Genomic DNA, 15107 nt, shown 5'->3' with positions numbered 1-15107 from the left:
ATTGTTTACATATATAAGCTTGTTTGTAGCTTATCCAATCATTTGTTTAATTAACTGAAGTTTTTCAGTAACGATATTTTTTAAATCGTCACTACTTTTTTCATCAAAATTTGAAATTGAATTTATATCTTCTCCTGTTGTCTGATCATTCTCTATTGGATTAATTGCGCTGGTATCACCAAATATGTTCCACGATGAAATGGCATAATTGATTGTATTAATAGCATCGGTTATTGTTGTATCATTTATTAATGTAGTATTTAATGTTTGGTTGTCTAATGTTTGGCTATTTAATGCTGCGCTTTGTTTTGCATTAAGAATTTCAATAATTTCATCCAGCGTTTTAATTAGAGATTTTAAGTAAAGACAATGATTTGTTTTTCCTTCGATTAGCTCATTTTGTATGTTAAGATATTTTTCTTCTAACATTTCTAGCGTTAATAATTCCTCTTTATTATTTTTTTCTCCCTTCTTACCATTTTTCGATTTTTCTTTTTTTTTTTTCTTTTTTTCTTTCTTTTCTTCTACCTCTATATTGCTATTTTTATCTGAGATATTATCTTCTCCTGTTCCTTCATTTTCTGCGCCCTCACTATTTGATTCATTTTTATTCTCTTGAAGAGTAGCATTATTTGGTTTATCTAATTTTGTATTATTTAAAATTTTACTTTTTTCATTTAATTCATCTTGTGATTTCTTTATTTTATCTTCTTTGTCTTTTAATTCAATTTCTCTTTCCATTATATTTGCTTCCTTTTCTATCAACTGTGCTTCTTTCTCTACTGCATGCACTTCCTTTTCCGCCACCTTATCTTCTCTCGCCTTCACTTTGCCTTCTCTTTCTTCCACTTTGTCCTCTCTCACCTTTACTTTGGCTTCTCTCTCTTCAACTTTGTTTTCTCTAGCCTTTATCTTACCTTCTATCTCTTCAATTTTGTTTTCTCTATCCTTTATTTTGCCTTCTCTCTCTCCAATTTTGTCTTCTCTTGCCTTTACTTTGCCTTCTCTCTCTCCAATTTTGTCCTCTCTTGCCTTTACTTTACCTTCCCTCTCTTCCACTTTTGCTTCCCTTTCCCCAACTTTGTAGGCAGCCTCTGAGGTTGCTATCTCTTCTTTGCTATCCTTTTCTGACATTTGCTTTTTAGTTATTTTTGCTTGTTTTAATTTTTCTTCACATTCATTTATTAGATTTTCCATTTCAGCATTTTGCATTTGTAATTTTTCATCGTACATATTAATAATATTTTTAATTTCTTCATCTTTATTATTTAACATAATTGAATATTCTTGAATTTGTTTTTGTAACTTTTCATCATTATTTACTCTATCTACTTCTGATTTCGTTTTAACATTACATAAGTCTGTAACTCTTTTTATTTGACTTTTGCAATCCTCTTGAATTTTTTCAATGATACTATTATTTTTTTCATTAATATTTTTGATTTTTTCTTCATAATTTTCTTTATCTTCTTTCCATTTTTTTTTCAATTCTTCTATCATTATTTTATTATGTTCTTGAATTGATTTTATTTTTTCTTCAAACTCAATTTTGTCTTGGTTTGATTTTTGTGTAATTTCTTCTTTTTGTCTTTCATTTTCTTCTTCCATTTTTTTTATCCTTATTTCATATTCTTTTTTTTCCAATTCTAATTTTCCACACTCTTCAATCTCTTTTATTTTATTTCTTAAATTTTGTATGACATTCTCCTGCTCTTTTAGAGAACTAGCCAATTTCTCATTTTCACTTTCTTTCTCTTTTAGTTGTAAATTTAATTTATCCCAATCATCATTTAATTTTTTAATTTCAACTTCATATGAGTTTTTTATTTTGTTCAGTTCATTTATTTCATTGTTCATCTTTTCTACCTTGCTGTTCAGAATTTTTTTGTCCTCTTGTGTGTGCAAATCATATTCTTTCTCAATTTTTTCTCTGGCATTTTTTAACTCATTTTTAATATTCTCTATGTATGTTTCCTTATTTTGTAGTTTTTGTTCATAGTCTTGTACAATTTGTTTATTTTCATTTTTAATAGTATATATATTTTTATTCATTTCTGTATTTTTTATTTCTTCTTTGATTAGCTGACTTTTTAAATCATCTACTAGCTCATTTAGCTTTTTGTTTTGTTCATGTAATTTTTCTCTTTGTTCATTTATATTTTTTAATTCCATTTCACCATATTTAATAGCATTAGCATTTTCCTTGATTTGTATATGATTAATTTCTTCTTTTTTTATTAAATTATTTTCTAAAAGTTTTATTTTATTATCTCTAGATTTTATTAACAAGTCATGTCTTTTTAATTCTTCACTTAATTTTTCATTTTGTTCTGAACAATTACTTATGGCTAGCTCCTGTTTTTTAATTATATTTAAATGTTTTTTTAATTCATTATTTTGTTTTTGTATCTTTTTTTTTAAATAATAACAATTTTTCTTTAATAAAATAAATTTACAAGATTTTTTTTTAAGAGCTTCTTTTAGCTCATCTCTACAACAACACAACCGTTTTATATTTTCCTTATATTCCTTATTTTGTTTATTTAATTCTGTACATACTTTATATATATTACTATTTAATGTTTGTGCTTTTGATTCTTTGTTTTTCTTTTCTACTTCTATTTCTTTCAGTTCTTGTTGTAATTTTTCATTTTTTTTTTTTATGAAATATATTTCTTTTTGCACATTTTCTTTCTCTCTTTTTAAACTCTCTGTGTTTTTATTAATTTGATTTATTTTGCTTACACATTTTTTTAATTCAAAATTTATTCCATGTATATTGCTTAATAATCTTTTATTTTTTCCTTTCATATATTTTAGTTGATTTTTATTAATTTTTCTACTTTTTTCAAAACATATTTTATATTCTTTAATATGTTTTTTTAACTTTTTTATTTCATCCATCATATCTCGTTCCTTTTCCTTAAAGTCTTTTAATTTAAAAACATTGTAATAATTTTTTTTTTTTAATTCAATTATTTTATTTTCTTCTTTTGTTAATTTCTCTTTTAATTCACTTATTCTTTTTTCATCATTTTTTTTATCATTGCATATTTTTAGATTGTCTTTTTCTAAAAGTTTTAATTTTTCCATTTTCATTTTCATCTCTTCATAGCTCTTACACCGTTCCATAAAATTCTTCTTAACAACTTCGATTTCATTTTTCGTTTCTTCCAATTCTTGTTTTTTTTCCTGTAAAAAAAATAAACATTTACAATCCGTTATAAGTGCATATAATCAGTAGAAGCAAAGTAAACCAATTAGGAAAGGTGACACAACTAAACAAGGGATTAGCGCCTTGTTCAATTTCTCAGATAATTGATTCATCATATGTAGAAACATTTTGAATAAATTTTAGAAAAGTTTTATTTATTTTTTATATAGCATACCTCATAATATTTTTTCATATTAATCAGATTTTGTATGGATGAATAAATTTCATCGATATCTTTATCTGCATTGATTAGGAGCTTATCATTTGTTTTGTCTAGCTTATTTTCAAATGTTTCATATTCAAAATTTTTATCATTATTTTTTTTTAAATATATTAGAATATTATGAATTTTGTTTGTACATTTGTTAAGAATATTTTCTTTATTTTTTGAGGTCTCTAAATCTGTTTTAACATTTCTTAGTTCCAATTTAAGATCATTATTAATTAGGGTTAATTCATTTTTTTCATCAGATAATAATTTATTTTTGACATATGTATCATTATATATATTTCTTAAATTTTCTAATTCTATTTTTATTTCATTTATTTCATGGAGTTTTTTTAAATTATCACTTTTATATATATTAGCATTCATCTCATAACATTTTATTTTATTTATATATTCATTATTTTTTTTTATTTCATCTTCTAAATCTTTTCTACTACATTTTAATTCAAAACTTGTTTTCTCTTTATCATTTTTTAAGCACTTTAAATCTTCTTCATATTCATTTAAAACTTTTTTTAATTTTTCAATTTCGATTTTTTCTGATGTTTCAAAATATTCATTCCCTTTGAGTTCCAAGCAATCCCCATCATTTCTTGTATCTGCAGTATCGTCTTCCTATAAAGTAGTGGCAAATAAAAATTCGTATGAAATATAAAGAAGTAATAAGGCTGAGGATAGATTACGAATTTAATTTATAAGCGACTTGATTATTGTCTTAATTTGCTACCTCTTTACTTTCCTGATTTAATGCTGAAAATTTAAATTCGATTTGTCGAATTTTGTCGATAATACTTTTTTCTACTTCATTTCTTTTCATATATATATTATTCAGCTTTATGTGTATGCTTTTTATTTTTAAGGACAAGGAGTTGTTCATTCGCTTTTGCTTCTCCAGCTCCCTCTTTATTTCCTCGAACTGAAAAGTGGGCAAAACAAACACATGAAGACGGTACAATAAAAACGGCACAATCAAAACTGCAAAGTGAATAAAGATAACCATTTGATATGCACCCCCTTTGCTGCAATTTTTATTACCGTTTTTCCATCATCGAGACGAATTAATGATTCTTTGTTAAGGACCGAATTGGAGTCCTAAAAATAAAAAAAAATATTTAAAATAATATGAAGACACAAGTTTATACATATTTGGGAGATGAAACATGTATGTCCTAGCATATTTTTATTACATTATTATTTTGTGTAGATAATTCCAACTCTAACAATGATTTTTTTATATTATCTAATTCAGATGTTGTTTGCTCATCGTTCAGTAAATTTTCAATGCTTTTTTTTAGGTCGTCAAAATTTTCTAAAAAAAATATACATATGTCCCATAAGTTATATTAAAGAATGAGTAAACAATTTGCACAGGTCGGTGTAGACTTTAATTCGTATCGATTTAAAACAAACGGATGCAAAAATATTTTATATTCATTTTTTTACTTCGCTCAAAAGGGACTTCGCTCTCGTTTCTATAGATCTAAAAAGGGAAAGAGACAAACAAATATAGAAGTAAAAGAAAAAATAGCCAAGCGACAACCACAAAAACATTTCTACGTTTCGATTTTACTTTGTATGGATCTTTTTCACCCTCCTTTAAATTTATCATATTTTTTACAATAACTTATGTGTACACCCCCCCAAATTTTAAAAAAAATTATAATTCACATTTATCTTAAAGTAGAAAAAATAATCAATAGCTAAATAAATCCACAAAAAAAAAAATATATCTATACACACAAAAATTCGAAAGCTAAAAAAATGTATTATATAATTCCGTAGAATTTAATATTAATGGCTTTCTAAAAAAAATGGTTAAAATTTATTTTTCATTTTTTTATTTTTATTTTGTTTTTTATTTTTTTTCCCTTTTTTAAATTATTCATATGCACTTCTTTCTCTTTAATCATTTTCTCGCTTTAGAATTGTTCTATTCTTTTCCTAATTTTTTTTTTTGCAATTTTTCGGGATTTCTTTGTCCCTACTTATATACTACCCCAACTCCAAAAAAATAAAAAAATATATACTTTTTTAACTTCCAACTTTTTTTACCATACCATTATAAATATAATATTAAAAATTAATATATATAGAGAGAGTTTCTTATCAAAAAAAAAACCAATTAAACGGTAAACCAAAAAGGAACACATGGATGGGTAAATAAATTATACCTCTTACCAATGTTGCACCAAATATAATTTTTTATATATACATCATTAAATAAATGAAGAAACTTATTTTTATATTTTTTTTTTCTATAATAAAAGTTATTAAGAAATTAAAAACAAAATACAAAAAAAAAATATAAAATAATGTATCATATATACGTCAAACATAAACAATAAAAAAAAAAAGTTATTTTATAAATATACATGTAAATGCTATTATAACAAAAGGCTATTAAAAAAAAAAAAAAGATGAAGGAGAAGAAAACATGCATAATACGATGGTATATATATACCCCTCGATAACGCTTGTAATGACGGGCATCCATATATGTGTATATGTGGGTAGGCAATAATAACTGTGTGTATATATAACTATCTCAATATGTAAGGGCATTGAAAAATAGGAAAATAAATATGTGTGCAAACCCTTTAACATCGATGAACAAATTAAAAGGCAATTTGCCATACAAATATACGAATGAATAATAAATCAATGAATAAGTGAATAATAAATGAATGGATGAATAAATAAATATCCTTTTTGCGTATACATTTTCGTGCGCCTTAAAAAGGCACTGGACTATTGTTGTTCTTTTTATTTTCTGAATTGTTCAGGTAATTTTGTCTCTCCAAATGGCTATGCTTAAACTGGATATCAAAATGACCAGTTAATGGAGAAGTCTCATCATAAGGGGTATCAAAAATAGAATTATTTAAATTGGCTGGTACTTCAGTAATTTTAAAATCATCATCTAAATTAAATTCATTAAAAAAACCATTATTTTCTTGGATAACTGTACTATTAGTATTCCTTTCACTATACGCAATTTCTGTGTCCATATTAGCTAACACCTCTTTATTAGAATATAATAATATTAAAGCTATTTGTAATATACTTAATACAAACCCACATAAATTTGGGGTTATTAAAAAGACATCCTTTAATATAAATCCATATGTTAACCATAAAAATGAGCAGATTAAACTTCCTATAGATATTTCCAGCGGTATTAAGGAGGAATTACGTTTTTTTATAACGGTTTGGATATATGATAATGGTGCACCAAAATTTACTATACTTGATATAAATGCCATAAACCCGACAAATAATTCATATTGCTCATATGACAATATATATAAAAATATGTATAATATAAAACATATGGATCCACATGTCTTATAATAGGAATATAACTTATGCTTTAACCACATATTTTTACAATGTACATGATATATTATAGAGTAAAATAACCCTAATAATAATCCAACTGAATTTGGAAATATAATTGCCGAATTATTTAATAATATACCATATACTAGCCATAAAAATGACGAAAAAAATAAAACTATATATGTCAATCCATCAGATTCTCCTGTTGATCTTTTTTTTAATATTTTAAATACAGATGGTAATAATACTAATTGCATAAATATCGATGATCCTATTGATAATGTTTTCAAAAAATATAAATCTGAATTCTTTTCTTCATTAGAAATATTAATTACATCTTCCTTATTTAAAGAACTGCCAGTAGAAACACTAACTATAGCTTCTCCTTTTTTTTCATTGGAATCAGAAGAAACTATATTACTAGATATTGATACTGAACTGCTATTATCAACTTTTCTTATGTTTTCTTCACTTTTTGGTGTTATTTCCTTAACCACTGACTTTTCTGTATCTTTAGAAGTTTCATTCCCTTTTTCCTCCACCTTAGTTGCTTTTTCTTTTTCGTCAACCTTAGCCGTGTTTCCCTTCTCCTCCACCTTAGGCGTATTTCCTTTTTCTTCCGCCTTCGTTGTGTTTACTTGTTCATTATTTGAAGGGGTACCCTCCTTTTTTTCGGCTTCTTGCTTCGATGGTGCTTCCGCACTATTTTGTACAAAAGCTTGTTTGAAAGCGGGTGACGAACTTTTGACATTCTGATTGTTAGTATTAACAGAATTGTTGCTATCTTTCGAGTTGCTACTTACAGTGTTGTCATGAATTACTTTTGCCGTTTCTTGGCTATTGGCCGTGCCCTTTTTCTCTACCTCAACTTCAACCGGCTTGCTTATAACCGTGTTTGTTTGTTCGACTTTTTCTTTATTTACTATTACATGCTCTTTTACTTCCCCTTGCTCGGTTTCATTTCCACTCGGCTTTGTGTCCCCCTTCGGTTTATCGTCCTTATTTTGTTTCTCGTCAATGCTCAAAGCATTAAGTGCCCAAATATCTCCTCCATTCTTTCCATTAATATGGCACCAAAAAAAAATCAGGAGAAGAATTTGCAATGGTAGCCTTTTCATAATACCCATTTCATTTTTTTAATTTTATAAACTCCTATAAACCATATATATATGTTAAGCAGGCTTTTTTATATATAACTATAATAAATAAAATAAAAGATCACAAGAATAGTAGTATATGCATGTGTGCAAATACTGTTATATATACATACAAATATTATCTTGTATATATTTATAACTTCGTATTTATGGCTTTGATTGATCACTTTTTTTAATTAACAAATCTAGGTTTTGATAATACATTCCCTCTTTAAGCTGTTCATAAATTTATTATACTATCTAAGCATTCATTCACTAAGAATAAAATGCAATTCATAAAAAGGCGATAGTTTTTTTCTTATAAATTAAAAATTATGTTCTAAGAATGCTAGTATATAATATTCCATATCATAATTTTTTTGTCAAAATATTTCGAAAACGTGATAAACAATAAAAAATATAAATAAATATAGAGAGTTCAACGTTTTAATTATACATGAATATTCTTAAGGGATAAAAAGTATCACATATATATATAATATATATTGAAGATGAAAAATAAAATAAAATATAAAATTATTTCCGCAAACTTTAATTTTTCCCTATGATTTTTTAATAAATCTTAAGGCGAAATATGTTAGGGTATAAAATTCCAAATTATTATTTTTTATTTTAAAATAAAAATGGAAATATTTATAATTACAATAATCAAGCAATAAAATCATCAAGTAAACATAAAATAAAGATATGCTAAAAATGCTAAAACTAAAAGGCTAAAATACTATATATTAATTATTATAAAATTAAATATGTACTAATCCATAATATTATAATATATATATATTCTTTTCTATTATTATCAAAGTAAAAAAATGTGTGTAACATTATAAGTAAACAGTGCTTAATTCAATTAAAGTTTTTTTTACTATTTTTTGCAAAAAGCTAACCAAAAAAAAAAATAAAATAAAATTATTTTTATGCAATATGACTCAAATTACACATAAATATAATACCATTTATAATTTAGGTAAAATGGTTTGAATTTCAATTAAATTATTTAACTAATATAAAATAATACAAATTTTGTTGCTTTAAAGCCTTTTAATTGATATTATACCAAAATAGTCAAAATAAAAGAACTTAAACAATGAAAAATAGTTGTATATACCTATTCATATACTTATATACATCCTATCCTTAGTATGAACCAAATCATAATATAAAAAATAAACCCCTATTTTATACATATTTTTTTATTTTTAAATTAGCTAGCTAAAATAAAATAGTCAGGTATTCCTATTTTCCATATTCGTGTCCTTTTTTTATTATATAACTTATAGGGGAAAAAAAACAAATAGCTTTTTTTGTGTGTGCGTTAACAATACATATTTTACTTATGTATATGCTGCCACAGCACGATATTTTTATAGCCTTGTTAATACTATAACAGTCTTTTAATTTTTGTTCATTTTTTATAATAAATTATACTTTATTTTTGTAACAAAGGTATTTTTTAATAAATAAAGGTATACTGTTCTTATCGTTTTATATAGCATTAATAAAGTGTATCTTAAAACGGTTTACATGTTAAATAATATTTTTTAAGAAAAAAAAGAATATTAGAGTTACATACATTTGCACACGGGTTTTTACAGCCACAAATTAAATCATTTATTATTGCTTGTTAATAAAATTCTGAACATTGCAAATATTTTATTAACAAGCAATAAAAAAACGAGGTTTAGCTACATATATGCAATAACATTGTATTTATAAAATATCAAAATAGCTTACCATTTTTTAAATCTCCAATTGTTGGCATTAAATTTGCTTTCTGCATTTTATGCAACATTTTTTATTTTGACTGTCCTCTATTAAAGTACTGATTCCTATTTTACTTTCCATGCCTATATGTATGCATAAGCATGTGTAGAGCTTACACAGCAGCTTATGACAAAACATGCATACGCAAATACACACATATATGTATGCTTACTGTCGACGTTACCAAATTAGCTACCGTTCTTTCCTTACTAACACTATATCAGTGTGTAGTCCATTTAATTCTTTCTTTTTAATTGAATAATTAATTTTTACTGTACCCACCATTTTGAAAATTATAAGAATGTTCTCCATCATTATCATATTTTATGCGATTTGTTTTCTTCGTATAATCTTTTGTTCGTGTCTATCAAATTCGGGTCATAAAATATGCCATAGAAATTATTATCAATAATATTATTTGCATATTCGCAGTTATAAAAATTATTAAAATGTATAGAATTTTTCCAGGGTACTTTCGTATTTGTACACATATTTCGGTAGATATTCTTTCTGCCATATTTTCCATCACTTTTTATGATATCAGGAAAATTTTCTTTGCCCTCATTAGGTTCCTTATGTTTATTAATTTCCATTTTCTTAGTACCGATTAGAATCCTAGAGTTAATTTGTTCATTTTGTACGGGAATTATTTTTGTGCTTTTATTTTCAAAATGGATATCCCTGACCTTGTGTTGAAAAAAAACATTTTTTGTATTCATTCCTTTGGCTATGCTCAAGTTGTTATATTTATAGGCAGATGAAAAATCTGTAACACTATTAGAATTATTTAATAATGAAATAAATTTATCATCATTTCTATAATTATGTGTTAGTGGCTCATTTAGTTTACTATATTTTTCTTGCACACATTTATTAAAATATTTTTCTTCCTTTTTTTTACTTTCTTCCATTATATCTATTTGTAAATACTTTTTTAAATATCTTGTTATATACAATTTAGATTTATTTACTGTATCTCCATTAACACAACCAACTTCTTTGGTGAATATATTTCCTTCATTATTACACGTTACAAAATTTTCTTTCTTTTCGTTTTCATTAAACTGGTATGGCAGTTCGTCTTTCTTTTGTTTTTGTTCACCATTTTTGTCTAATACAAAAAATTGATCGTCTTTTGTTTTATTTTCCTTATAATAATTATTTCTATATATAGAATTTAATATTTGTTTATCCTTATAATTTTTTCCATAAATTATATTTTTATAATTACAGAGTTCGATATTTTTTCTCTTTTGTATAATATTTCTTAAAGTTTTATATTTTGTATAATTTTTTTTTTTTTTTTTTTCGTCATGCTCATTATAGCTAGTTCTGTCTGCAATAAGATTAATATTTTCCCTTTTTAATTTTAAGCTATTTTTTAAATCTATATTTTTTACTTTATCATTTTGGCGAAATTCTGATGCTTCATTATTATATGAAATAATATTATTGCTATCATTAAAGTTTTTGTCCTTATGGCTAGATATATCTTTCGTAGTAAAAGAGCTAGCTTTCATATTCCCATATTTTGAAAATGTATTTTTTTCTTCCATACTATATATTTTGCCACGATTTATAGACCCACATGCTGACAGCTTTTGTCTACTACCCATAATAATGTCTGAATTTATTTTTTCTTTTTTTTTCAAATTTAAACAATTATTTTGTTCATTTGGAGATAATCTTTTAGGAATAACATTATTATTTTTGTTACCTGTCCAATATTTTTTATTAAGCTTGTTGATAGAATATGAATATATTATAATTGTAGAAGGGTTTAAGAATGTTATACATTTGTTTTGATCATTATCAAAAGTTTTATTATCATTTTCTAATAATATAAAATGCTCATCATTATAGTAAGAAAATTCATAAAACCATGTATTTTCAAATAATATATTAAAATAAATTTTATCCATTTTGCTTCTTTTTATTTTTACTGAATTAAACGAGCATAAATGATGAGAATAAAAATATTCCATTACATGCTTTTTATATTCTTCCTTTTGATTTATCCCAACTTTATTGTTAATAATGATCTTAGATCCAATTTCGATATCATTATTTTCTCTTGTTGTTATAAAAAACAAGTTGTCAAAATCTTTAACCAAATTAATATTCATAATATTGTTAACATTAAAATAGCGCACACATTTTATGTCGACCTTTTCATTTCCTCTTACAACTAGCCGTAATAAAAATATACCATGTCTAAATGAACAAAGGAGATTTGTCTTTGATCTATTAAAAAGAAGCCCTATTATTTTATCGTTTTCTTTTACAGTGCCATTGAAACTGCTACTATGATTTGTATAATTATTAAAATTCCATTTTCTTAAATGTTTGGTAATACATTTATTAATACTAAAAATAATATCATTGTTTTTTCCCACAGATCCATTATCATAATTTTTCTTTTGACTATTTTTGGATTTAAGCAAAAGTCTTTCTTTTTCCTCTATGAATTTTTTTTTATCCACTTTATTTACAACTTTTACAGTACCATCTGAAATACTAAAAAAATATAAATTTCCTTTTAAAGTACCACATATTAATAATATATCAGAATAAAACAAAAAAGAAGTTATACATATATTCGGTATAGTTAAAAAGCTAGAACTATTATCATAATTATTTAAGCTACTTTTATATAACGTATTCCCAATATTATATATAATATTATTGTTTTCACATAAAAAATAATTTATATTTTTACTTTTCTTATAAATAAAATACATCTCATTTGTTAATAAATTATATGTAATAATTTCATCTAGCGATGTCCCTATTATTAATGTGTAAATGTCTAACAATATGCCTGAACATATATAACGACTAGAGCGATTAAAATTGTTGTAATATTTTGGAAGTCTTTTTTTTTCTGACACGTCAGAATTTTTTTTTACACTTTCATGATTTGGCTGGCTACTTTTTAAAAAAAAACTTTCCTTTTTCTCCGATAAAATAAAATTGTTACCTTTTATATTCAGAATTTTATTTTTAACCTTTTTGATGTCTATTTTTCTATTTGTAAAACTATTTCTTATCGTAGTTTTTGGAGCCGTTTTTTGTTTTTGTTCGTCTTCATATTCTCTAAAATAATTTAAGTGATCATATTTTATCGAGCTATTAGAACAAAAACTTTGGCTAGTTTCTGCACATTTTATTCGGCTTATATATTTTCCATTTAATATTTCAAATATATCAACATATTTATATATAGAAAAATTATGAACATTTATAAAGTATAAAAACCCTAATCCTGTCAATATTAATATATCATTTTGGAAAGCAAAAATAGAAATAATATTTTCATTGCATATTTTTTCTAAATGCACAATTCTATGAGGTTTTAAATAATCGATAACTATAAGTATGCCATCTTCAGTTCCAACAACTAAATATTTTTTTAAATAGCTATTTAATTTTTTTTTATTTTGTTTTTTTTGCATGATATGTTCATACATTTTTTCGACATTTTTATTATTTTTTTTTCTCCATGTACAATTTTTTTCAATATTTTCTTGTAACCTAATAATTTTACTTATATCTTCGTCTTTTTCTATAACAAAAAAAGTGACAATTTCGATTACACATATTTCTGTGTTTAAAAAATTATCCAGTTTTGACATTACATATTTCTGCATCATATTATTTTGTATTGAAGTGGAAATGGCATTGTTTTCTTCTAGTGCGCTATTCCCCTTGTCTTTGCTCTCCTTTTCTTTCATTCTACATAGCTTATTGTCGTTGGAAAAATACTTTATACACTTGTCTGCATCGTTTTGTTTGGTATCAATTTCTTCTTGAGTTTTATCCAGTTTATTGGTTTCTCCAAAATTATAACTTAAAAATAAATCATTTATGAACAGGGTCATATATAAAATCGAACAAAAATGATAACCCTGGTTCATTAAAAAAAACTTAGTGTTATTTGAAAAAAAGTTACATTTATAATTTTTGTATTTTAATTTTTCATAAAGGACACAATTTTTTAGAACATACATAAATATTTCTTTTTTATTAAATATACAAATTGTATTTTTAATGTCTACAAATAATTTAAAGTTTTTTAGTAAAATATTATTATTTATTTTCCATTTATGTGGTGTATTTATAAAATGTATGTAAAAAAAACAAACCCCTTCTCTTTCATAATTTTTTATAAAATAAAAATTACTATCTACTTTTTTTATCTTTCTTATGTATATTTTTTTGTTTCTTTCTTTTAAAGTATTTTGTTCATATAATGGTATTCGATTTATGTTTGTATAATTATTTAAGCAAGCCATATGTCTATTTTTTCTTCCTTTTATAATAGCTAGAATGTGTTTAACTCTACTTACGTTATTTTCATTGTTTTTTTTTTGATATTCTCTTTTCAACAGTTTAGTAGAACCAAAGCTTGTTTTTATTTCGCTAGATAACTTTTTAAAAGTATTTTTGGCTGGCTTACTTTTCATATATTCAGACTTTTTTATGTAAAAATCGTTTATAGATTTTATAATGTAAACCCCCTTTTTTCTTAATTTTACTTTTTTTTTTTTTTTAAATAATATTAACGAAAATACAAATAATATTAATTTATCATACCATTTACATAAAAGTAAAATGTTAGTATTGTTCAAATATTCAATGTCTAAAAAATGTTTTTTTTTAATTTTTATATTAATTAAAATTTTTAAATTAGTCTTATTCCATATGTATATGTTTATGCTACCTTTTAAATCTTCGGCACTCAAAGCAGTTTTGTAACACTCTTTACACCTCACCAACATAACCTACAATTTTCAAACAAAAGGATTAAAGAATGTTAATTAGGGGTGGTAAGTTTCTAGAAAATGATAAACTATACACGGCTAAGCACACGTTTTTTAAAACAAAAAACAACCCACTACATAGTATATATAAGCATGCATGATCATAAAATAAGCCCTCTCTTGTTTTATGGACATACTAAGTTACCTTATTACTATGTTTAGAGAATATGGACTGAGATTGATTTAGTAGGTCATATATAATTATCAAATTTTTGAAAGGATAAATAATTTTTTTAAAAGAAAATTTAAGGATATTATTTTTTTCTCCATAATATCCCTGAACATATTCTGGTGTTAATACGATATCATATTTATCCAAATTTTCACCTGAACAAAAGTTTTTTTTTTTATTTTTATCATCATTTTCGGTTGAAATAGTGTGTGCGTTTTCCTTCTTTATAGATAATTTATATGCTCCTATTTTGTCCATACTTTCTTTAAACGTTTGGAAAGTGCATAATATTACTTATTGTTCACTCTCTGGGTTGTTAACAAAATTGTCAATACATTGATATAGTGTTATGTACAAAAAATATTGTATAGGATATGCAATTCATTACTTTAAAATAATTTATTATAAA

General features: G+C 24.3%; 3 protein-coding genes across 3 annotated transcripts; all 3 read right to left on the bottom strand.

Annotated features, from left to right (window-relative positions):
• Nucleotides 1-30: 30 nt before the first annotated feature.
• Nucleotides 31-5052, bottom strand: PCHAS_0315500 (autophagy-related protein 11, putative; the record flags this gene model as incomplete). Its single annotated transcript, XM_016799913.1, has 7 exons — nucleotides 31-3192; nucleotides 3390-4058; nucleotides 4171-4359; nucleotides 4479-4535; nucleotides 4631-4752; nucleotides 4887-4923; nucleotides 5014-5052. 7 exons carry the CDS (start codon nucleotides 5050-5052, stop codon nucleotides 31-33), a joined length of 4275 nt encoding a protein of 1424 aa, XP_016653223.1.
• A 1123-nt stretch (nucleotides 5053-6175) lies between these two features.
• Nucleotides 6176-7909, bottom strand: PCHAS_0315400 (MtN3-like protein; the record flags this gene model as incomplete). The annotated part of the gene is made up of 1 exon (XM_734916.2): nucleotides 6176-7909. The coding sequence occupies one exon, from the start codon at nucleotides 7907-7909 to the stop codon at nucleotides 6176-6178; it is 1734 nt and encodes a 577-aa protein (XP_740009.2).
• A 2111-nt stretch (nucleotides 7910-10020) lies between these two features.
• On the bottom strand, nucleotides 10021-14956 carry PCHAS_0315300 (conserved Plasmodium protein, unknown function; the record flags this gene model as incomplete). The annotated part of the gene is made up of 2 exons (XM_016799912.1): nucleotides 10021-14487; nucleotides 14672-14956. 2 exons carry the CDS (start codon nucleotides 14954-14956, stop codon nucleotides 10021-10023), a joined length of 4752 nt encoding a protein of 1583 aa, XP_016653222.1.
• Nucleotides 14957-15107: the final 151 nt, after the last annotated feature.

Source organism: Plasmodium chabaudi (assembly GCF_900002335.3).
Source record: "Plasmodium chabaudi chabaudi strain AS genome assembly, chromosome: 3".
In the NCBI taxonomy this organism is placed as follows: Eukaryota; Apicomplexa; class Aconoidasida; order Haemosporida; family Plasmodiidae; genus Plasmodium; species Plasmodium chabaudi.
The sequence above is the reverse complement of the archived record's forward strand: the minus strand, read 5'-3'. Positions and strand labels throughout refer to the sequence as shown.